Source organism: Anguilla rostrata, chromosome 18 (assembly GCF_018555375.3).
Source record: "Anguilla rostrata isolate EN2019 chromosome 18, ASM1855537v3, whole genome shotgun sequence".
Taxonomy (NCBI): domain Eukaryota; kingdom Metazoa; phylum Chordata; class Actinopteri; order Anguilliformes; family Anguillidae; genus Anguilla; species Anguilla rostrata.
In genome coordinates this window covers 3,008,022-3,031,721 of record NC_057950.1, presented here as the reverse complement: position 1 = coordinate 3,031,721, position 23,700 = coordinate 3,008,022, and the positions used below count along the sequence as shown (strand labels likewise).

The 23,700-nt window shown below is 44.2% G+C and overlaps 1 protein-coding gene and 1 long non-coding RNA gene across 3 annotated transcripts; one reads left to right on the top strand and one right to left on the bottom strand.

Moving 5' to 3' along the window:
- The first annotated feature begins 1,384 nt into the window (after positions 1–1,384).
- Positions 1,385–4,556, top strand: LOC135245362 (uncharacterized). The gene is made up of 2 exons (XR_010327204.1): positions 1,385–1,505; positions 3,013–4,556. It is a non-coding gene; the product is annotated as an uncharacterized LOC135245362 (long non-coding RNA).
- Positions 4,557–7,102: 2,546 nt separating this feature from the next.
- vstm4a (V-set and transmembrane domain containing 4a) lies at positions 7,103–21,057 on the bottom strand. Of its 2 annotated transcripts, none has more exons than XM_064317694.1 (8): positions 20,921–21,057; positions 18,838–19,245; positions 12,700–12,753; positions 11,488–11,595; positions 11,156–11,189; positions 10,275–10,389; positions 9,609–9,656; positions 7,103–7,700 (listed from the first exon to the last, which is right to left on the bottom strand). In XM_064317694.1, the coding sequence occupies exons 1-8, from the start codon at positions 20,970–20,972 to the stop codon at positions 7,575–7,577; spliced, it is 945 nt and encodes a 314-aa protein (XP_064173764.1). In that variant the 5' UTR covers positions 20,973–21,057; the 3' UTR covers positions 7,103–7,574. The 2 variants fall into 2 exon arrangements, with proteins under 2 accessions (XP_064173764.1, XP_064173765.1); XM_064317695.1 differs by having other exon boundaries at positions 9,609–9,673; positions 10,283–10,389; positions 20,921–20,997.
- Between the last annotated feature and the right edge of the window lie 2,643 nt (positions 21,058–23,700).

The window sequence follows — 23,700 nt, the reverse complement described above, 5'->3', positions numbered from 1 at the left end:
ATTTAGTCTGTATAGGCACAGCTTTTCAGTCACTGTAGGGACGAGCAAATGCGTGTCATTGATTAAATAAGAACTGCTGTACAGTGTGTACATAATTGAGTGTGATTTGTTCTACAGTTACAGTTAAATGCAGTATTGGGACAGTGACACACTGCTTTGGCTGTGTACTCCGGAGCATTGTGTTTGAAATGAAAGAGTCAATATGAGGGTAAAGTGCAGACTATCAGCTTTAATTTACAGCCATATCAGGTGATCTGCGTGGAAACTGCAGCCCTTTTCATACATTCCCCCCAACTTTTTTTTCGGGGACCAAAAGTAATTGGACAGTTGGCTGCTCAGCTGTTTCTTGGCCAGCTGTGTGTCTTTGCATTGTTAGTTATTGTCTGACCAGTGATCTTGACGGGCCAAGTCAGTCACCCGTCCTGAATCCATTTGAACATACATGCTGATGACAAGGCTGAAGGCAAAACGCCCTAGAAACAGACAGGAACAGAAGATGTCTGCAGTACAGGCCTGGCAGAGCATCACCAGGGAAGATACCCAGCGTCTGGTCCTATCTGTCTGTCACTGACTTTATCGAATGCTAAGCTTTCACAGCCAAGTACTAAATATGGCAGTTTTAATTCAGATTATGTTAAATTGTCCAATTACTTTTGTTCCCCTAAAATGTGTATGTACTATGCACAAAGAGGGCTGTAATTCATACATGGATCACCGATATGGACCTGATATGGAAGTAAATGCCCTCAAATTAAATCGGACCGTCTGCACATAAACCTCATATTCATTGTTTTATTTCAAATCCAATGCGCTTGAGTATAGAGCCAAAACCACAAAAATTGTTTCACTGTTCCAATATATATATATATATATAGGAAATATTGTTTTTTTTAATATACAAGGGGTACACGAAATAACAACTGAGGGCCAATCCTCCTTCATCAGTGTTCCATATAAATCAAATCAAAATACCGTATCTTGACTTAAGAAGCGTGGTGGTGATTCTGAAGTGCTCAGCTGGAAGTTTGACTGTGAGTGATCCAGATAAAAGTTCATAATGTTGGTGCCAGTCGTGGGGAGGCATTAGGCACTCGCTGCAAGGAATTATGGGGAAAGCTATTAAACATACAGCCAGTAAACACTGATGAGCAATTCTGCTGAACTAGGCATGCAATTTAGAAAGCAATAATACCCAAATCCAATTTAGCGCACATTGGTTACAGCACAGCGTCAGCGCATATAAGTATCACAATGTACAAATTAAATTGGGACAACCCCTCTTGTAACGGTGAAGGCTTATATTAGATGTATTTTTCTCAATTTAACAACATGCTGACCATAAATAAAAACAGCTTCTAATTCTCCCTGTTCTGGGGATTTTCAGACGGGGCAGGGGCGGGGTGGGAGAGGCACCTGGTCCTCTCTCAGGAGCTCAACCGCAGTCAGACCGTGTCCCGACGGCGCTATAAAAACAACCCAGCGGTCACCGCGCTGGCCATCTCCAGGTACGGCATCCGAGCACACACTGGGGCCTGTGACCACTTCCACAGCATTCCCTACGGCTAGAACATTCCCCATTGCTTTAATATTCCCTACTGCCACAACATTCCCTACGGCTAGAACATTCCCCAATGCTTTAATATTCCCTGCTTCCACAACATTCCCTACAGCTAGAACATTCCCCATTGCTTTAATATTCCCTACTGCCGCAACATTCCCACTGCCACAACATTCCCTACTGCTAGATCATTCCTCATTACTGTAATATTCCCTACTGCCACAACATTCCCAACCATCACATTCCTCATTACTTTAATATTCCCTACTGCCACAACATTCCCAACCATCACATTCCTCATTACTTTAATATTCCCTACTGCCACAACATTCACAACCATCACATTCCTAATTACTGTAATATTCCCTACCGCCAAAACATTTCCTACTGCCAAAGCATTCCCTGTTGTTTCTTTCCGCAGTACTGTAACATTCCCGACTGCTTAAACATTCCCTAACACCTAAACATTCCCCGCTGCTAGAAAGTTCCCATTGCCCACAATGAAGAAATAAAACGGTTCTTGTTATACTGAAAAAGGTCCAGAAGAGGGCATTGTGTCAGAAACAGAACGGTTGAACAGTTCTGAGCATGAAGTGGACACTTATATTTTTATTTCAGTTATTGTATGTGCTTAAATAGGTATAATTTCAATTAAAGAATTGTATCATATGAAATTTATGACACTCGTGCTATGTTAGTGCAAGGTTATAAAATAGACATTTTAGACATGTTTCTAAATAAATTGTTTTCAATGCAATAATCGTATAAGTGATATTTTTAGTAGCCATTCATGAAATATTTCACTCACATTGTCCATATGGAGTAAAATTGTAAAGTAAAGTGTATTTATTATAGTATATATTCTTTCTTTGCTGTATTATTTGTACAGGCTATTTCATGTGTGTGCAGCTTGTGAGTGGATGATATTGTGTCAGTGTTGGTAGTTGTATGCTGATGTGATGATGTTTGTTTATGTGCTGGATTGTGTGGCTGTTTATTTGTGCTGGTTATGATGTCTGTTGTTAATCTGTGCGATGTAGGCTGTTTGTTTAATTGTCTGTGTGATGTCTGTGTTATTGGCGATGTGATGGCTGTTTGTTTATCTGCTTGCTGATGTTGTTGTATCTGGCGATTGCTGTTGTTATTGTGCTGATTGTTGATGGCTGTTTGTTCAATCTGTGCTGGATTGCTGATGGTTGTTTGTTTAATCTGTGCTGGAATGCTGATGGCTGTTTGATAAATCTGTGCTGTATTGTTGATGGCTGTTTGTTTAATCTGTGCTGGATTGTTGATGGCTGTTTGTTTAATCTGTGCTGGATTGCTGATGGTTGTTTGATTAATCTGTGCTGGATTACTGATGGCTGTTTGATTAATCTGTGCTGGATTACTGATGGCTGTTTGTTTAATCTGTGCTGGATTACTGATGGCTGTTTGTTTAATCTCTGCTGTTACAGGGACCACAGTAGTCTGTTTGTGGGAGACGCTTGGGGCAGGGTGTTCAGCTGGACCTGTGAGGCGTAGAAACGGAGGACTATGCGCCCTATCGAAAATGCTGTACACACCCTACCGAAAATCCCCACATACTCTACACACCCTACTGAAAATCCCAAATGCTCTGCGCAGTCTACTGAAAATCCCAAATGCTCTGCGCACTCTACTGAAAATCCCAAATGCTGTACACACCCTACTGACAATCCCAAATACTCTGCAAACCCTACTGAAAATCCCAAAATGCTCTGTGCACTCTACTGAAAATCCAAAATGCTGTACACACCCTACTGAAAATCCCCAAAACGCACCTTTTATCACTTCTCTCAAAGCCTGTGTGAAGGGCTGCTGTGGAGTATACACCACAGGGGAAGCTGTTTGGTTGGATGTGCAGGTGCAGACCCAGGTGTTAGTAGCCCTGCTCGGGAATGACCGTTTTACAGGGAAAGCGATTGGTTGGACGCAGATGTGGCGAGTATTTCTGAATGCACCGTTTAAGGATTCTGTTTTTTGCGAGAGGTCAGGATGTTCATCAAAACACCTTCCCTGGGTTACTCCTCAGTTTTTTTAAAAAGCTTCAATTCAATTAAAGTCAGTTCAGTTAAATTCGGTTCAGTTCAGTTACATTCAGTTCAGTTAAATTCGGTTCAGTTCAGTTACATTCAGTTCATTTCAGTTAAATTCAGTTCATTTCAGTTAAATTCAGTTCAGTTAAATTCAGTTAAATTCAGTTCAGTTCAGGTCTCATTTGCATCCTCATGCCGAGCGATGATGGTAAGAATGTTACACAGGAAAAAGGCTCAAAAGCTTTGTGTGGGCGTGGAGCGGGGGCAGGGCATTTAAACCTCATCAGACACCTTCTGTGAAACTGGCAAAAGGAAAGCAAGTATTATTTTAGAAATGAAAGACGCGGCGCTTCTGCTGTGGCCTGACGCTCTCTGCACAGTAGACTCCGGTCTGAAGGTTTCCGGAGAGCTCCGAGCCCACAGCCCCCTTTATTTTACAAACTCTCCTGGCTGCCACTGCAATCCCGCCATCTTGCTACCATTTATTATTTTGACTGTGAAGTTTGTCGGTTATTCCCCCCCCCGTCCCGTCCCGTCCCGTCTCCTGGTAATTCACCCCCTCACCTAAAAAGGAACGGGGTCATAGCCGTGTACCACGGGCAGCAGGTTTCTGCTCTGTGTTCTTTCACTGATTTTAAAATGACGTGATTTTACTGAAAATGAAATGTACGACTTCTGCTGATAATGAATACTTGACTAATGACGTTGCTGCATGTTTTTATGTTTTCCTAGAGATGTACCAGCTGTTACAACATTGATGTTAATACAGAGTATTTTGTGCTAGTGTGGCAGGTTTTTTGTATGTGTGTGGATGTGTATTGGTGTGTGTGTCTGTGCACACGTGTGTGTGTGTGTGTGTGTGTGCGTGCGCGGGCGCTTGTATATAATCTTGTCATACCTGCTCTTTTATTGAATGTTCTGTAAATAAATTAATTCACTCTGTTCTTGTGGTGTGACTGCACTCAGCGTCTTCTCTCTGAACTGATGATGGAATGGGGGGGGGGCGGATAATATATATATTATAATATATATATATATATATATATATATATATATATGGGTAATCTCCAGCGTCTGGTTTATGTGGGTAATCTCCGGTATATGGTGTATATGGGTAATCTCCAGTGTGCGTATATATGGGTAATCTCCAGTGTGCGTATAAATGGGTAATCTCCAGCGTATGTGCATATATGGGTAATTTCCATTGTCTGGTTTATGTGGGTAATATCTGGTATAAGTATATATGGATAATCTCCTGTGTATGTGCGTACGGGTAATCTCCGGCATAAGGGAAATCTCCAGTGTATGTGCATATATGGGTATTCTCTAGCATCTGTTTTATATGGGTAATCTCCAGCGTCTGATTTATGTGGGAAATCTCCAGTGTGCGTGTTTATGGATATTCTCCAGTGTATGTGCTGCTGGTGTAGCCTCTCCAGGCAGCGGCTGGAGTTTGATTACAGGGAACGGAGAGACTCCCTGTGTGCACGCTCCACCTGGTTCCCGGGGGAGAGGGCTAATCGCTGCCTCACTCCCGGCTATCCAGCACCGCGTTCCCTAATTATCCTCATTAAGACGTATGAATCCTTCCAGGAAGGAAGCACAGGCCCGTGTGACGGAGATCGCAAGTGCAACTTGAATCCATAACGCAAACGACATAAAAACCAAGCCCTCGCGGTAAGCTCGTTTTACGCTTCTACGTGCAGCGGCTAGTGGCCTTTGTTTTGGACTGGATAGGGCTGTGTGCTACGGGGTACTTTTGTTGAAAATATCTGCCTCTTTCCCCCCGATTTCAGACGGCCAAGTTGGAGCCACGGTCCGCTCCCAAGTTGCCGGAACATTCTCTGTCAGGTCGGACCCCGAGTAGAGGTGACACAGGGTGCTCTGCAGACAGAAGTCTTCTCTGTAGCAGGGCACAGCGCCCCTAGTGGACGTCACTGTGATTAGAATAATGTCATCAATGGGATGCTCCATGCAGGAGGCCCTTGTCTGTGTCGTAAAGACACTACTTTCAGACACATCCCAATTTTGACTCACAAATTGCAAATTTGACGCACCATTCACATTCACACACCTCAGTGGTTTCCAAAACCTTCCAACCCATTTCGTACAGTACCCGGATCCAGCTTGGGGGTACCCAAGGCGAGGTTTGGGAACCACTGGGTGCGTGATGGAAGATCAAGTTTCAGACCGTTACGGACAACAAGCGATACTGACAGTAGAGTGGAGGGGGGGGGGGACCATATCAGTGATTTGGTGGTGGTCTGCTTACCCCAAACCATTCAGTGGGACTGTGTGAATTCAAACAGTGTCTTTTATTTGTGCCTATTTCTGGAGCTAAAATAAGCGCATCCTGACAATGTGCGCAAAAAAAAAAAACAGAAAAAATGCAAGAAGGGTGCATCATCCGAGACAAGGTTAACCTCCGAGCGTCTGAAGGACCTCTGGAAAGGCGGGGATCAGAGTGGTAATTAGCGCTTTACCGGGGAGGTCGTCCTTCAAAAAAAAAAAAACGGGCGAAGTGAGGCGACGTTACTGCCCCGCCGCGCCTCTCTGGACCAATCGCGACGCCTCCTCCGAGTGGGCGCGTGCGGGAGGAAAAGGGCAGCTGCAGCCGGCGATAAATACGGGCGGCGACCGCGGCGAAGGAGCGGGGGGGGGCGGGCGGGCGCGGAGGAGAGGCTGGCGTCTTTAACCTCTGCGCGCGCTGCTAATTGCGCTAAGTAGCGGCGCTTAATAGAGTGGAAAATGATCGTCATATATCTCGCAGAAGAAGCGGGTGACCTTCTAAAAAGACAATGGCGGCTCCCGGGTTTGACGCGTCCGCCGATGGGGTTTTTTTTTTTTTTTTTTTTTTTTTTTCTAATACGATATTAAATGTCAAACTGTTGGGCTCCTCCGAATAATTAAATCAAATAAATTATAGCACCTCGGCAGAACCATCTTGTAGCCTAACCCAATTATAATGCACTGTAAAGCTAATTATTAAGCATGATTACAATTAGTCTAATTCTTAATAAATGTAACCATTAGCGGGTTCAACACAGTCACTGGCGACGCTGGCTGCTTCGGAGGGGGGTTGGGGGATTTGGGGAAAGGGGGGTGGTAGGGAGGATTGAGACTGGTAATGTACAGTTGATGCTCTATGAAATTCACTATTAGATCCTCAAATGCAACATCAGTAATAACAGCAGCGAGCTTCTGAGCTTTTTTAACCCTTACGAATGGTCGGACGTGTTCAAGGATAATGAATCTGGAACCCATAACATTTTACGTGCACTTTTCATAACAATGAAGATTTGTGATCTCATATGTTTTGAAACCTCACAGACTCGTGCCTGTAAGGTTTCAAACCTTAAATTCATAAGATGTTTTCCCCACACAGAATAATTATTTTGTATGTATATCATTATATGTACATGTTAATACTTTTTAGCAGGTGTGTGAAGGGCCTTATTAGTAGCAGACTGCTAAAATTCTTCACACCGGATGTTAATATTACTTTATTATTTGATTTACTTAGCTTATTAGGTTGATGGTTCTAGCATCAATATGGAAGACATAAACAACAGTGATGAATAAACATGGCAGTCCTCATGATTGAAAACCGTAATCCACAGCTTTTTTGTCCGGGAAAATTAACGTTTAAAAGTATCCTTCAATGTACACGTGCAAGCATGTGATTTCAAACAGAGTCCTTGTTCTCCTTCAAATGCAGATGAACCTAGTCCTATAAAGTACAAGGAGTAACATTATGAACAAAAAAAAAAAAAAAAAAGATTCACATTGGTTCGGTACATCAAGCGCAGAAAACCCATTTGTTCAGTACGTTACGCACAGAAAACCTTCACCATTATATTCAGTTAGGGCACACCTTTCTGACACAAAACGGAAAACAAAAGTAGTACAAGCGGCTTTATAAATACACTTTTGGTATGAAACGGCGTATGATACATTTTTATTTACATTTGCTTTTCCTGAAAGAGGATCTGGGCGTAGACTGTTCCTGTGCAGGCCGTCTTTGTCTCGGTCTGCGGCTTCACCAGCTCCAGCTCGGCGTACGTCAGGTTCTCCTCTGTGATCTTTGGCTGCAGAACAAGGAGAGAAAAACATTCAGGGAATTTGCGGCTTCCCAGCAGCTGCGACCTCCTGCGTCAGGTGCTTGTAATCAGGCCTGTAAGCTGTCCAGTCACAAGCACTTCCTCTGTCTTGGCAAATATCTCAGCATCCAGTCCTGCAGAGTCAGTGTCTGCTGGTTTAACTCAAGTCCTGGAGGGCCGCAGTGTCTGCAGGTTTAACTCCAGTCCTGGAGGGCCGCAGTGTCTGCAGGTTTAACTCCAGTTCTGTACGGCTGCAGTTTCTGTGGATTTAACTCCAGGTCTGCCTGTAGTATGACTGAAGCGCAGAAACACACCTAAACCCAGCTGACATGGGGGGGGGCTCTTACAATAAAAAAAATCACAAATAATTAATCAATCATCTACTTAAGGTTTATATCCAGCTGAGAAAAAAATACACAAACTAAACTGCTCACAGGCTCCATGGCTTTCTGTAGCTAGCCGGCCACCTTAACATCTTTTACCTGCGGAAGTTTTTTTTTTTTTGAAGTGGAAATATTGAAAATCTGCATCTCCCAGACAAGAACATCAGACAGGAGAGAAGGGGCAGTTGCTCTGGCCTTTGTGCAGTGTTGTATTGAGGGCAAAGAAAGCAGCCGAGCTGGAAAACCAAACCAACCCTTCACCACACCCCCAGTTCATTTATCCCTGTTCAGCCAACCTGTTCTGCAGCAGTGCTGCAGGTGCTCTACGGTCTCTACTCTCCAAATCATCGAAATGGAATTGGACACGGCTTTCCCCCCCCCCCTTTTTTTTTATCAGCTCAAAGTGCAGACCTATTTTTATTTATTTATTTTGAGAATCAGAATGTCCCACCAGAAGTAAAAACATTTTTGACGTCTTAAAACGGGTCTTAAAATGACGAATCCCCCCCCCCCCCTCATTTTAGAGAAAAACTGGGGGCAAAAGCCGCAAAAACACAGCTGTGAGCGTACTGTGCAGCCACAGCCACTCTCGACCATCCAGGGGCCCGGTGTCCTCAGCTCTCCTCCAAGACACGATAATTTAATGAGCAGCTACCTTGGCAACACATTGGCCACATGCCTCATTTTATTAAGCACAAATTGAATCGCACCTGGTGCATTTTAGTCTTCCGTCCAACCAATTATCAGATTAGTTTTGGGCTTGACGATGCTATTGGTTTCCTTGAGATGGGTCACTGAGCTGTGAAGTTTTTTTTGTTTCCCCCCCCCCCCCCCATATACCTATTTTATGATACTTTCCCTGTAAATGTAATGTAATAAAAAAACAAAGCATGCTAAATAAATAATTGTGTTTTGGAAAGCAATAAAACAAAATAAAATTAGCGGCTTCATAAATGGGAGGACTAGCAGCAATAACTTCTGCAAACAATACGGCACTCTGAACCAAGCCATATAATTTCCCACTTGCATATTTCTTGCTTGTAATAATTCAATTGAAAATATGAAGAAAAGCACCAGAGGTTTTAAAATGTAAATATTATACAATTTGTTGCAAAAAAGATTAAACATATCAGAATGATTAATAAAACAAGCAACACAATAAAGAAAGCACTTTTAATTCAATAATTGAACTTTATTAATTTTGTTTAATTAGCTCCTGTTTGTCCCAGAGTAAAATAAATAGAAATTTTGAATAGTCTGTTAAGGTAAACAGCAAGTCACTGTAAATGCATGTGATGTTTTTACATTTAAATTTGATGCTTCGCTGTGGTTGGTTTGTTATTATTGGAATTGTATAAATGTGGTTTGAGCATAGGAATTATACGATTACTTAAATCTTATTATTTGCCACTATAATTCAGACACCATGTGGTATTTGTCATTTTTCTCTTTTTTATCTTTGCATGTGCTCTCAAAGTATAACATATGATTTATGATTGTATTAGAAACTTACCAAAACCACTTTTCTTGGTTGAACCTTTAAAAGTTTTGGTCTTCTCGTCTTTTCTCCCATTGGTGCTGTGGAACATAACAAGATAGCAACCGACTTAACTGAAAAGCAGAGAGAAATTTGAGTGTCTGCCTTTGAGAATGAATGTATATCACCCATATGGTTGTGGTTGTTGTTGGACAGTGCATTCAAACATGTTCAAGATGCTCAATGTAATGTTACAATGCTTGACATTACGTTGTGTCCCTGCCCATGTTGCCACTTAGATGACACTGACGTGTTAGTTACGTGACCTTAGTTGCGTCGCCTCGCTAACATTGTGTTGAGACAGCTAAAAGCTACTGTTATTTCTGGAAGACAGCTGTATTTACAGTGGTAGTATGTGTTATCAGGCTCTAGAGCATTATCTCTTGAAGGTGATTCTGAATGACTCGATCGAGGAGAGAAGTGGACTAGTTCTAATGTCCCACAGCCTTGCGAAAAGAGCGCGGTGAGAACATTTGTGAGATTAAATAATGACTTCTCAAGAAATGTATTTGCGAGTACCCGCGAAATCAATGCAAAAAAAAAAAACATTTAATATGTACATTAATTTTTTTTTTTTTTAAACTGTTGTTTTTCAATATTGTAAACGGTACATGCAGCCTGTGAGGTTTCGTTGGTGATAACTGACGTACCTTTCAGAGGTATGTCAGGAGGCATCCCGCTGGGTGGATCTTTGGAGGTCTGTTTCCGCGGTAACCCTGGAGACGAGCCGATCATACTGGTAACCGTCTCCCCCGAACTGCATTTTTGTACAAATGCAAATGTCTCAGCAGCAATACACAAATCTTTTGGTTTTATGTTAGTCTTAACAACAGGAAGTGGAACTGTCTGATTTTCTGTATGAAGAATTCTTGTTTCAATTGTTTTCACCTGAACACATTCATGTGAGTTGAAGCCGGTTTTTTTAAGCACTCCGTTATTTTACCGGTCGCACTGTCGGTAGCACTTCTGATCATGACTTTGCCTTTGTCATGACATCACCACGTCCAAACGCACTTTTTAAAAATAACTTTTGCTAAAAGCATCTGCCAAATGATTAAATGGTCATTTTAAATTATTTAAACAAAATGTCTTATGGTTGACATTTCACCCATTATAGGTTCATTTTGACTCCAAGGGCCTAGCCTAGACTGACAGGGGGCCTCAATAAATAGTGTTGAAATTGTGCAGGGATGTGGTGGCCTGGGGTGGTGGGGCCCAATATGAGATCTTTTAATGGGGCCCAAAATCCTTTCTTAAGGACCACAACGGAAATAAGCTTTTTTAGCTTTCTTGTGTTATCCTTGACAGTTTTTCTTTATCTCAGCACTTGATGATGCTCCTGCTGGAACAGTGAGGGAAAGCTGAGAGATGGCTGCCATGGGAACCGCCGTCAACATTCCGCCACTCTTAGTCCGATGAGTCACAGTCTGCACCCCTCTCTAAAGCCTGAACCAAACCTTCTCCACGGCTGCGATAGATCATTCATATGCGCATTTGGTTTTTCGTTGTACAAGGAAAATTACCTGTTCTGAGGGCTCTTGACCAAATTGTAAGTGGCTGTAAAGGAACAAGACAAATAACATCTCAGTTTTTTTATTAGTAATTAGTACTTTTTTTACAAACAGATTTTTCTTACATTTTTTATGTTGATTCATGTTATATTTATGGATATGAATACTGTTCCACTGTAACTTCCCCTCCTTCCTGTAACTTGGCCTTCCCCTTTTATGGGCAGGCCAGGGCTCATATTCACAAAAACCATCTCAGAGTCGGAGCTCTGATCTGATCTGGGATCCCTCCTCATCGTTCTTCATCCTGCGTTTAAAAGGCACACCTGACCTCACCTGACACCTACCTTTCAACCTCCGCTTCCTCTGCAGGTACTGGCATGAGGTGATTACCAGGAACAGGAACATGCACACGAGCCCGATGGAGCAAAGCAGCAGGGCACACAGGTAAACGTCTGAAAGGCAAAGTTTATGACTCATGAGAACAGTCCTGCCCCCTCATAAATGTGCAGCTTCTCTAGACCCCAGTCCACCAATTCAGCTCACAGTTAAGACACAAGTAAGAGTTGGAGGAAGCTTCATGCAAGGACATAGATCTCATATCTCATTTCAACTTTGGGGACAGGGGGTGGGGACAAACAGGAAATTTCCTTTAGGATTGTTTTGGGGACGGGGGGACGGGGGAAACTAATACGGGGAATGGGGGGGGGAATTCCATTATTTCCCAAATGTGGGTCCCCCTCCCTGTCATCTATGCCAATGACTTCATGTGCAGTTTGGCAGGACCCAGATTCAGTACCAGATCTTGAGGCCCATCCATGCTCTCGAGCGAAGGTCTTAACAGGATGAGCCGCTGTTATCTCTGTGAAGGGGGGGGTGGTGGTGGTGGTGGGGGGGGGGGGGCATGAGGCTGAAAATGGGCAAAGACAAGCTGCTGTTGACAGCCGCCAATGTGTGGTTCTAGACTATCAGCTGGGAGCCGCGTCTGAGCGTGGGCCAGATGCTTAACTGCGAGCAGCGAATCCTGAAGGGGTCCTAAATCACTACAGATTAGCTCACGCCTGAAAGACAATAAAAATGTACCTTCAAAATATAGGCTAACCCAAAGAAAGAGGAGAGCTAGAACACTCAGAGCTTCAGAGCTATTCGGTAGTACGTTTCACAAATAGGAGAATGGGCAGCATGTAATCGTGGCTGCAGGGTAGAGGGGGATTTGGGTCATCTGGTTTGGTTAGGTTTTTCTCATCTAATTGTGTGGAACAAAGCTGATTATTATGCAAAAACAAATTTCTGAGAAATCAGACAAAGTATTATCATATGTTATCGTATTCCATTAAGACTAAAAAATCAGTCTCCTCATTCTTTAGTTTATTCTTTTTTTAAAAGTTACCAGTTTATTCCTCTTTACCATCTGTGTGCGTGCTTGCCGTTACTTTTTTTTGCAGAATTTAAAAGGTCTGCCAGACCATATTATACCTGGACATTGTAGGGTTGCCCCATTCTGACACACAGTATGGTACACAGAGACAGCGAATTGAAAGAGAGAAGATGCCCTGTACCTTGAAACAGTCGCCATATCCCTTCCTTGTTGTTGGCGGCCTGCAAAGTGTGTACTGGAAGAGAAGACAGAAGCTGGTATGGGTCATTACAGCCAGCTGACCACATTATTTTACATTATTTTGCACAGGAGAGCTGTGTATTGGGTCGGCCAGAGCGAGGTTCTCATCTTTATTCTTCAGTTGATCAGCATTCCAGCCAGCAACCAGCGTGTACTTCCAGAAACCGCAAAACCTCCAGGTGGCTGTCCATGACCGAGGCTCAGGATGCCACAGGTAAGGCCCTAAAGCTGGGATCTTTTACTTTTCACTCCAGCCCCGAACAAAGCACACCTCATTCAACAGCTACAGATCTGGTTGCGCTGCTAATTAGTAGAGTCAGGTGTGCCAAGTTAGGGTTGAAAACCTACAGGGCAGTACCTGTAGATCTCCAGGAACAGGGTTGGGCAGCCCTGTTCTAGCTGTTGAATGAGGTGTGTTTTGTTAGGGTTGAAATGGTAAATGAACTGCATTTATATAGCACTTTTATCCAAAGCGCTTTACAATTGATGCCTCTCATTCGCCAGAGCAGTTAGGGGTTTGGTGTCTTGCTCAAGGACACTTCGACACGCCCAGGGCGGGGTTTGAACCGGCAACCCTCCGACTGCCAGACAATCGGTCTTACCTCCTGAGCTATGTCGCCCCATGAAAACCTACAGGCTGGTAGATCTCCAGGAACAGGGTTCGGCAGCCCTGCTCTAGCTGTTGAATGAGGTGTGCTTTGTTAGGGTTGAAAAGAGAACCTACATGGCGGTGGATCTCGAGGAACGGGGTTGGGCAGCCCTGCTTTGCATTCTGGTCAGGTCTGTGGGAAGGGCTTGCGGTGATTGGCCTCCAGTAAAACCAGGCAAGGACATTTAGCGTTTCCCTCTGCAAATTGGACTTAATGAAATCTGTTTCATGAAGTTTAAATGAGAACAAAGACCTTTCCAAGAAGCAAACTCTCAACCGGGGACACTCAAATCTGGCCCTCGAGGCCTGTAGCTCTTCTGGTTTTCATTCTTCCCCTCTAAGCAGGACTGATTTAGACCTAAGGCGCCGAATGAGTGGGATCTCTGGTCAGTCAGTGACATTAATCAATCTAAGGGTAGGATGGAGCAGCAGTATCGTCATTAGGCTTTTGCAACTGTCATAACCTGCCCTTCTGGCAATGAGAACTCGTAGTTGGAATGAAGGGTACAACCAACTTTCTAAAATCGCATTTTCAAGTAATCAGCTCCAGTTTATCCCCCCCCATGTCCTATCTAAAATCATTGACTGTCAAGGAGGAAAGAAAAAAACAGGCGTTTCACGGAAGATAAGTTGGCAGAGAGTCTCTTTCTCCCTGGCATCAAAGGAAGTAATAAAGGTGCTTTATAGAGTGTAGCCCCTTGAGCTGGTAAAAGATCACACTGTTAAAAAAAAAAGTTCTGAAGTTCTAGCCGGATATTCATCTTTGAGGAGAACGACCAGGTGCTTGACCTTCCTTGGCTACCTGAGTAAAACAATAGTGCTGAGGATTTCCTGGGGAAATCCTCCCTATTTAATGCTTTAAAACTATCTTTTGCCAAACAATGCACATATTTAGCATAATTATATGCTGAAATGGTGAGATTCACACTGCACTGACTCGTCTTAAAAACACAGGAAGAAGGGTCCTAGATTTGAATTGTTTTCATATGTTTTTTTCCCTATGGGAATTGGTTGGTCATGCACAGCACTGGACAGTCTTGCGCTAGACACAAATTTGAATACCGTACCTCAGCTTGGCTTGTGAGCTATGGTGTGATGAGAAGTGGCAGCCGACTTGTACTTAGAAGGCCACATGCTTGTCTGCACTCCCCCAAATCAATAGCAGAGGTTAGGGCAATGAACGCTTATAAAATATGGCTGGCCATTCCAAATTGCAGAGAAAAGGGGCGAACGGGAGCATTCAGAAAAGATTTTGATTTTCGCCAGGGTTTTGTAGTTGGGTCTTGGACCGAAAAAACTCTACGACTACGCACTTCGTAACAAGATCAAGCTGGAGCTGATTTTCTGAGCTATTGCATTTGTACACAGGCAAGTTCTGTGGTTACTCAGCTGAACTTAAAAACGCCTGCGAATAAAAAAAGACTATAAATAAGCACTGCATGGACACTCAACTTTTCACATGTATATTTGTTCAGAGAGAAGCAGACTGCATTGCTTACTAATGCATGAAATATCTATCCTGCACAGTATTACACATGGACTGTTTATTATGTTCTAGGTGCACATAATTCTCTCAACATGTTGTTGATGTAAATTCACTTCAGTATGCAAACCCGCAGCCAGACGGGGGGTTTCATGTGGGGTGAGAGTTGGCTGCCCTATGGACTATACCAGACAGCCTCCCCCGGGGGTCTAAAGGATTGAATAATTGTTTGACTAAACTCGGCCTCCTATGCGCACATAATTTCACCCCATAGTTTTATTTGACTTATATATTTGCTTTGAGGTTCTTTTTTGAATTTTCTTACTTTGTGCTTTAAAAACGCGCATTTCCGGTATCTGCTCTTCAACATGTACGCTTTATGGTTGCAATATCCTTTGTAGTGCAAGCAGAACCAGCTTGCTTTTAATAAGGAGCAAGTACCCCAGTCACAGATGTGGTTTAACTGCGCGTCTGACTCTTAAAGTATATTCTGTTTGAAGTTAATGCACTTCCGCTGGACGGACCTAGCAGGACACATTTTTCTACTTAGTCTCCCGCGTTGAACAAACAAAACGCAAATATTAGGCAGGATTTTAAACCCAGATGCATTGATATTGATGTCAATGTTAAACAGACGTATGGGCCAGTAATAATGGAGTGTTCCAGAAGAAGAACAATGGCAACAGTTTACTGAGCCCATGTGTTTTTTAGAGGAGCAGTATGATCTGTGTCTTACAGCCCAGTAGTTCTGACTACTGCTGTAGAAATAGACACTAATGTTGGGTTTTTCCAACTTTTTCTCATTGTCCTTTATCTCATCGCCAGCACCCATTTTTTCTTTCTTTTTCTGTACTCCTCCCATTTCCTTTATTTTACAATCATACAACATGTACAATGAAGCTCAATATACTGCAGTCTGAAGCACGCATCTCCGTCTCTATTGGCGACGCGCTCCGCGAGATTCCGAAAACGCATTCACTGGGCATGAGGAACCGCTCTTATTCTCCTCCGTTCTCCTCTGAAAACACAGCTGTTGGCTCAAACGCACAGCGCGCAAGCGAGAGCGCTGATCCCTCTCTGTGTGACGGACAGGGCCGGCAGTGTGTCCCCCCCCCCCCCCCCCCGCGCGCGCAGTGCCGAGCTGCATGCTGCGCGCATGCCGTTTATCCCCCGTCTCAGACCTCCTCCCCCAGCTGTTTTGGTAGTCTGGTGTCAATCCCTTCCAAGCCAGGAAATCATTTGGCTTGGAAGGGATTTTACACCAGACTACTAAAGAGCCATTTTTACCATTCAAGTTCAATACAAGTGCAGCGACTAGTACGTTTGAGGAATTTGCGTGCGGGTGTACGGTCCTGTCTGATTAGCTAGTGTTCTGTTGTCTTGTTATGTTTAATTCTACCCCTGTTTTCCTCCTGGTGTGGAATGCCCAGTATTGGGTGTGTCTGTGCTTATAGCTGCAACATCTCCTGTCGAAGCGGGAGAGAGAGCAGACGAACACACACTGTCCTCCAAGAGACACGGCGCCTCTTCGCCCTACTCCAGAATTTAATCTGAGGAGTACTGAGGAGGATGCTCCATGCACAGCTTGTGCCATTTTAAAACATATCCAACAATATACACTATTATAAGCTAGAGTATACTGCACTTAAAATATGTGGACTAGCTGTAGAAACATCAATTTCAAATGCTGTTTGTCCTCTTAAGTCTTTGTCACTTGTCTGTTACAGCGGTTCCCAAAACCTCTCCTTTGGTACCCCCAGCAGGATCCAGGTATTTGATGTGCTTCACCTCAAACACACCTGATACAAGTAATCAGGCTCAGTATCAGGTGCGCTTGAGATCGAACAAATCAAATACCTGTATTCGGCTGGGGGTATCTAGGGTGAAATTTCGGAAACCGCCGCTCTATCACAAGGGTGCTCCGGCTCTGTTCTTGGGACCCACTGCATATACTGGTCTTCATTCCAGCCTCTGAATTGTAACAGGCCGTTAATTGTCCTTAATAACCTCCTTTAATATCTGTTGAAGGAGTCACCCTCATAAGGCCACTGTATGTCAGAAACAGCCACGCACACCATGAAGAATAAATGCACCATTTCCACGTCTCGACCTTTAATCAGTCAGATGAACTAATGCTTCAATTTTCCGTAATGTGCAATATGGCACACATATCCCAGAGAAAGATGTTAATTTTTCTTTTTTATTGATTATGTCAGAGACTAATAGGTGAAATCAGTGCAGTCCTAATTGTTGAAATTGTGGACACCTGGTCACTGAGACTTAACCATTTGTGGAAAATGAACAGCTCAAAGACAAAGCACCATGGCAACGAGCCAAACCTGCGTTGTGTTCATGTAGGTTAAAGGCAGAGATGTCCAGTCTTATCTGAAAAGGGTCACAGATTTTTGTTCTAGCCCAGAACTATGACACCTGATTCAATTGATTAACCAATCATGGTACTCAATCAAGATTTTGATAAGTAGAATCAGGCGTCTGCACTGCAACAAAACACCTGCGCCCTTTTTGGAAAAAATTGGACACCCTTGGTTTAAGGAAAAGATTACGGAGGAACTCAAACACCTGGTTTGTCTTTAGGGCACCCAGATATCAGGAAGTATGTCTGAGGTCTGTGCAGTTTCTGTAGCAAAACTGTCAAAGCTGGGCTGCTCATTGGTTGGGCTCCTTATTGGCTGTGCTGCTCATTGGTTGGGCTCCTTACTGGCTGTGCTCTTTATTGGCTGGGCTCCTTATTGGTTGGATGGCTCGTTGGCTGTGCTCCTTATTGGCTGGGCTGCTTATTGGCTGGGCTCAGATCTAGCCTCCACACAACGGTTGTGAATGCAGCACTGCTTTCAACAACCTTAACTGATTAAGACAGGGGGTGTCAACCTCCAGTCCTGGAGGGCCGCGGTCTCTGCTGGCTTTTGAGATTTCCTTTCAGTCAGCCGCCTGTTTCGGCCTTTGGCAACAAGGTGTGCCGACTCTTTAGCCAATCAGTGACATAAATTAATCACTTAAGTGCAGGAACACGTCAAAAACAAGCAAACACTGCACCCCGGCGGGATTTGAGATTTGAGATCCCCGGATTAAGAGATTGGATGCAACTGAAACCAGCTGCCACTGTGGGGGTGGGCAGGCAGGCGGGGGGTTCAGGTCTGGGAGTCCCTGATTGCGCTGTGCATTCCAAAGGGCTGGGCTTTATTTTCCTCTATTTTGCTGGATTTTGGTGAAAAGCAGAACGTGAGAGACTGAACTGTGCACTTGTGCAGGGAGGGGCCCGGTTGAAGGGAGGGGGGGAGGAGGAGAGAGGAAGCAGCTGTACTGCGGCCGGGGCACAAACCACGCCAGGCCCTCACACCTCCAGCCAACCCTGCAGTCAGCTGCTCTCCTGGGGGGGGGGCCATCTCCTCTGACCTCCCTCTCGAACAATAACCCTCCCACACCAACCCATCGCATGTCTCTGTTGTGCAACTTTAAAGGGAGCTCGTTGCCTTACCCTGAAATGTGATTCCTTGGTGGCCTTAGAACAGGGATCTGAAACTCCAGTTAACAATGGCTGAAGTGTCTGCTGGTTTTTTCCCACATGTTTCAGCACTCAAGTGCTTCATATAAGTCATCAATTGTTACAAGTCCTAGAACTGGCTGCTTTTTGAAAACTACAAAAACTGTAGACATTGTGACTCACTAGAACTGGAGTTAAACCTGCAGACACTGCGGCCCTCCAGGACTGGAGTTAAACCCGCAGACACTGCGGCCCTCCAGGACTGGAGTTAAACCCGCAGACACTGCGGCCCTCCAGGACTGGAGTTAAACCTGCAGACACTGCGGCCCTCCAGGACTGGAGTTAAACCTGCAGACACTGTGGCCCTCCAGGACTGGAGTTAAACCTGCAGACACTGTGGCCCTCCAGGACTGGACTGGAGGGGGCGGGTCGTCGTCGCGGTTACCTCGCAGCTCGGCAGCGGCCGTGCCGTTGGAGAACGCCCTCCAGCGGCTGCGGTGCTTCCGGATCTCCTGCACCCTGCAGACGTAGCGCCCCTCGTCGTCCTGGGACACGCGCAGGACCTGCAGCCTGAAGGCCCTGCCCTCGTCCTCCTCCTCCTCCTCCGACAGCCTCAGCTTGGGCTGGGCGAAGCGCCGCGTGTAGTTCCCGTAGAACTGGCCCTTCCGCATGTTCAGCTTGACGATCAGGTGCTCCTGTGCCCCCTGCTGGCGGGCGTACAGCCAGCGCACCACCAGCAGGCTGCTGGCCCACTTCCGCTGGGACACGCGGCAGGACAGGGTGACGTTCGACCCCTCCGGGCACATGACGACCGGCCCCGGGGTCACCGTCACGTTCAGGGCCGCGCAGACTTCTGGGGAGACAAAGCCGCCATCAGCCGGGCTGGTCTGAGTACCACCACAGGGGCTGCCGGGTTCAAATCCAGCACGTGGCAATACTTCAGCACTACAGACACATCTCTGTGTTAAAGTGTTACGCCAACATTCAATTCCAGTTGAGCTTGTCACCTTGATTTTATCTTCTGTTGTGCCATAATTCTTTTATTACTATGTTTATTGCTTCCTTTTATTCTTATTTTTATTTACTTTTATATTCGTTTTTTGGTATTTTAAGTCTGTTCAGCACTTTGGTCAACTGTGGTTGCTGTAAATGTGCTATACAAATAAACTTTGACTTGACTTGCACCACAAGTGCTAACATACATCAAGGCATTACAGTCAAACCTAAGCTACAGTATGAACCGTAGGCTAAATGGGGCCAGCTGCTAAGAACATGAGTAACGTACTGTAACTGGATTTGTGATTCTGCATTCTGACAGAGTTTGAGAGAGCTCAGCTCTGCCTGGTCTGTGTTTTGACACAAGAACACACGTTTTATTTGCAATTCACTGAGAACTTGGGGCCCGCTAAAATTGTTCTGTTGACGTTTTCATTTTTTCCAGACTCTCCACCTAATAGTCATAATAATAATAATCTACCACTTAAGCAGCATAATTGCCGCCATAAACTGCAATCATCGAGCTGAAGGGGTCCCTAAACCCTCAGTGGTAATGGAAAAGCCATCTGCGCTCGAACACTCTGTTTCTTCACCTTCTACCTGCTTCTACCCACCCACCTGTGGTCCGATCGGAGAACGTGGGGACCTCACACCAGAGCGGACGGGAAAAGCTACAGGTGGAGAGAATCTATTTTTGTTGTCTTCGTCTGGGTTTGTTTTATATATTTTTGTTGAATCCAATAAAAGGAAATTTAAAGACCAACGTCTGTTGCCAAAAGAAGTGAAGCAGTGTCTTGTTTACTTTCTGCAGAATTTATTACATTACCCTAAGGGGACTTTCAGTACCATGACCACATCACAAGAGCTAGTCAAATATATATATATATATATATGTACAAAATGACACAGATTTCATACTTAAAGGAGACTATAGGTGGAAGAGCTTCAAGCCACTATCACAAAAAAGCGCAATTAAGAATTTGACATAACAAATCATTACTGTTTTCAGTGCACTCTGTGCCGTTTCCAAACTATGCATTCTGTTTCAAATGATATGTATAAAATGTATTTTTATATATTTGCATGTGTTTCAAGAGTGTTGATGGACTAGTTCAAAATGTTTGGAAGCTTATTTATACAAGGGAGACAAACCACAACTATGGCTTTGTCAGTCATTTGAAGGACAGCATAGAGTATTTGAAGTGTGTAATTTGTCATAAATAGAAACATATTTCGGTGACTCTTTCAACAGGTTGCGGTCGGTTGTTTCTGGGTAAACACAATCGTTTCGCACACTTGCATTGTTCCTTTATTTTTAAAAGAACTACACTGCGCTTCTGCTCAGTGTGTTTGAGAATTTGATAACTTATTTGTACAGGGCACCAGACCTTCAAACTTCACAACCTGTAAACTTTTCAGTTGTACTCCTGCCTTCCCGTCCAGTCCTGTTAAACCTGACAGTACCGCTAAGGACCTCGTTTACCACCAAAAAAAAAACGCGAGTACAAAACAACAAAAAAGGCTTTTCTTACCTCCAACGAAAGATCTAGTCAGGAGAACTACGACCAGTGAAGAGATTTTCATTTTCCCCGCAAACCCAGAGACTCCATAAACCCTGCCGATCGGCTGGGAGGGAGACGAATGCAGGGATTCCCTCCCTCCCTCCCTCCCTCCCTCCCTCTCCCCCTGTTTGTGTGTGTAATGTAAAACAGTGCCCGCTCTGTTCCTGCCCCCCCCCCTCTCCAGCCCCCCCCCCCCGCCCGCCTCTCCTCTTCCCTGCAGTATGAAGGAAGCGCTGTTTCCTGTGCTGGGAGGGGAGTTGGGGGCGCAGGTTTCCCGCCGGACCTGTGCACGGGACACGGGCGTGAAGGCTTTGTTTCGGCTGGACGGGCCGATAATGAAGGGGGCGGGGGTTGGGGGGATAGCGGGCCATCCAGGTAACTGGGGGGGGGCACACTGTGTCTCTCTGTGAGCGTCTGTGTGGGACACAGACCTTAGGCCTCACGAGTCGTGTGAGATGTGTTTTTTTTTTTTTGGGGGGGGGTTTGGGGAGGGGTTACTTCACTGAGCGCTGAGAACACAAATGTTAATTACTATTCTGAGCTCGTCTCTCTTTGTTGACCTCTGGCAGGCTGCCATCTCTCTGTCATAGGAACTGGAATGCCGCAAGAGGTTGAATGTGTGTGCGTGCGTGCATGCGTGCGTGTGGGTGTGTGTGGGTGGGTGTGTGTGTGTGGTGTTGTGTTTGACCTTGGGATGGGTGAGTGTGTGTTGTGTGAGTGGTTAGTGAATATCGTTCAGTATGTTGCTCTGTAGTGAGGAGTGTTGTGTGTTTGTGTGGTGTATCTTCTATCTGTTTGTCTGTGCAGTTGTGCGTGTTTCTCTATGGCATGCGTGTGTGTGTGTGTGTGTGTTATGCTTATGCGTATGTGTGTGTTTCTCTATTGGGTTTGTGTGTCGTGTGTGTGTGTGTGTGTGTGCGCATGTTACTGTAGATACTGTATTGGTATGTGGTCTTGTGTAGTGGGTGTTTGTGTTGTGTGTGGTTTCGTGTGTGTGGTGCATGGCATGTTGCTGTAGAATATCTGTATTGGTATGTGTGTCTCTGTTAGTGAGTGGATGTGTGTGTGTGTGTGTGTGTGTGTGCATGTGCATGTTGCTGTAGAATATCTGTATTGGTATGTGTGTCTCTGTTAGTGAGTGGGTGTTTGTGTGTGTTGTGGTGTGTGTGCTGTGTGTGATTCTGTATGGTGATGATGTGTGTGTCTCTGTTGTAGTGGTGTCTCTGTGTGTGTGTGTGTGTGCGCATGTTACTGTAGAATATCTGTATTGGTATGTGTGTCTCTGTTAGTGAGTGGGTGTTTGTGTTTGTGTGTGTGTGTGCATGTGCATGTTGCTGTAGAATATCTGTATTGGTATGTGTGTCTCTGTTAGTGAGTGGGTGTTTGTGTGTGTATCGCATGTTCTGTAGAATATCTGTATTGGTATGTGTGTCTCTGTTCGTGAGTGGGTGTTTGTGTTTGTGTGTGTGTGTGCGTGTGTGTGTGTGTGTGCATGTGCATGTTGCTGTAGAATATCTGTATTGGTATGTGTGTCTCTGTTAGTGAGTGGGTGTTTGTGTGTGTATGCGCACATGTTACTGTAGAATATCTGTATTGGTATGTGTGTCTCTGTTAGTGAGTGGGTGTTTGTGTTTGTGTGTGTGCGTTCAGACGGTCGTAATGCTCAGACGGTCTTCCGCTCGTCTCTGTGGTCACAAACCCCATCTTCTCTCCAGGGGGATGATGTGCTGAGCCAGTTCTCCCTCCCGCCAGAGCCGCTGCCACAGGCCTAAAGCATGATCTGCTGGAACGGAAATGAAGAGCAGAATCACAGGTAGCACTTAACTGCTCTGATAGCCGTTTAATCTCACTGTTACTTCACTCTTCGTCACTGTGTTAACAAACCCACACAATCTAGAGGAAGGTTAGATCATCGCAAACTGGCACTGGAGTGTTATAAAATGTTCATGGTATTATGACCCCTTTAACCTGATGTGGCAAGTACAGTAATAAGTGACTGAATCAAAACTATTCCTTAATCTAATTGGCCGGTGTTTGCATTTGTGCCAAATTATTCATTCATGCATCTTAAAAGGACTTATTATTCTTGCTCCATAATTCAAAACCGTAATAAAAATGCTTTGATACAATATTTGCAAGCTTTTTTACTAATTTAGATTTGTCATATTTACTTTGAAACTCGGATCTAAATGTTTGGGATATGTAGAGATTAATATTTTGATAATATAAAAGACATTAATGTTGAGTTTCTATGTTTTCTTTTGTACACTGTAATTGTATCTTTAAAATGATAATGTACTGTCATAAAGTATATATTTTTTACAATGTTTCTAAAATATTACCTATTATGTATGAATTAAACTACAACTTCTGATTTTTTTTTTTGCTTAGACTTTTATATGAATCACTTCGTTGATGTTTGGCGGTTAAATGGAGAGAGGTTAGGTAAAAGTGATCCTCGTGATCGCTACATCCAAACGAGGTTCATGGTAAATATTAATGATGCCGTCACATCTACGTTTGCGAGGCTCTGCAGCCACGTTTGACTCGCTTAAAAATAAGGGATGGTAAGTCTAAATTAAATTATTGTTAGAATGAATTACAAATTACAAACTGCAGCTAGGGGATAGAGATTTGCTTCTCAGGACTACACACAAAAAACATGTAGGCTAAGTTAATACGTTTCTTTTTATATTAAATTCTATTCCTAAATCGAATAAATTAAATCAAATGTGCAATAATTACTAGAA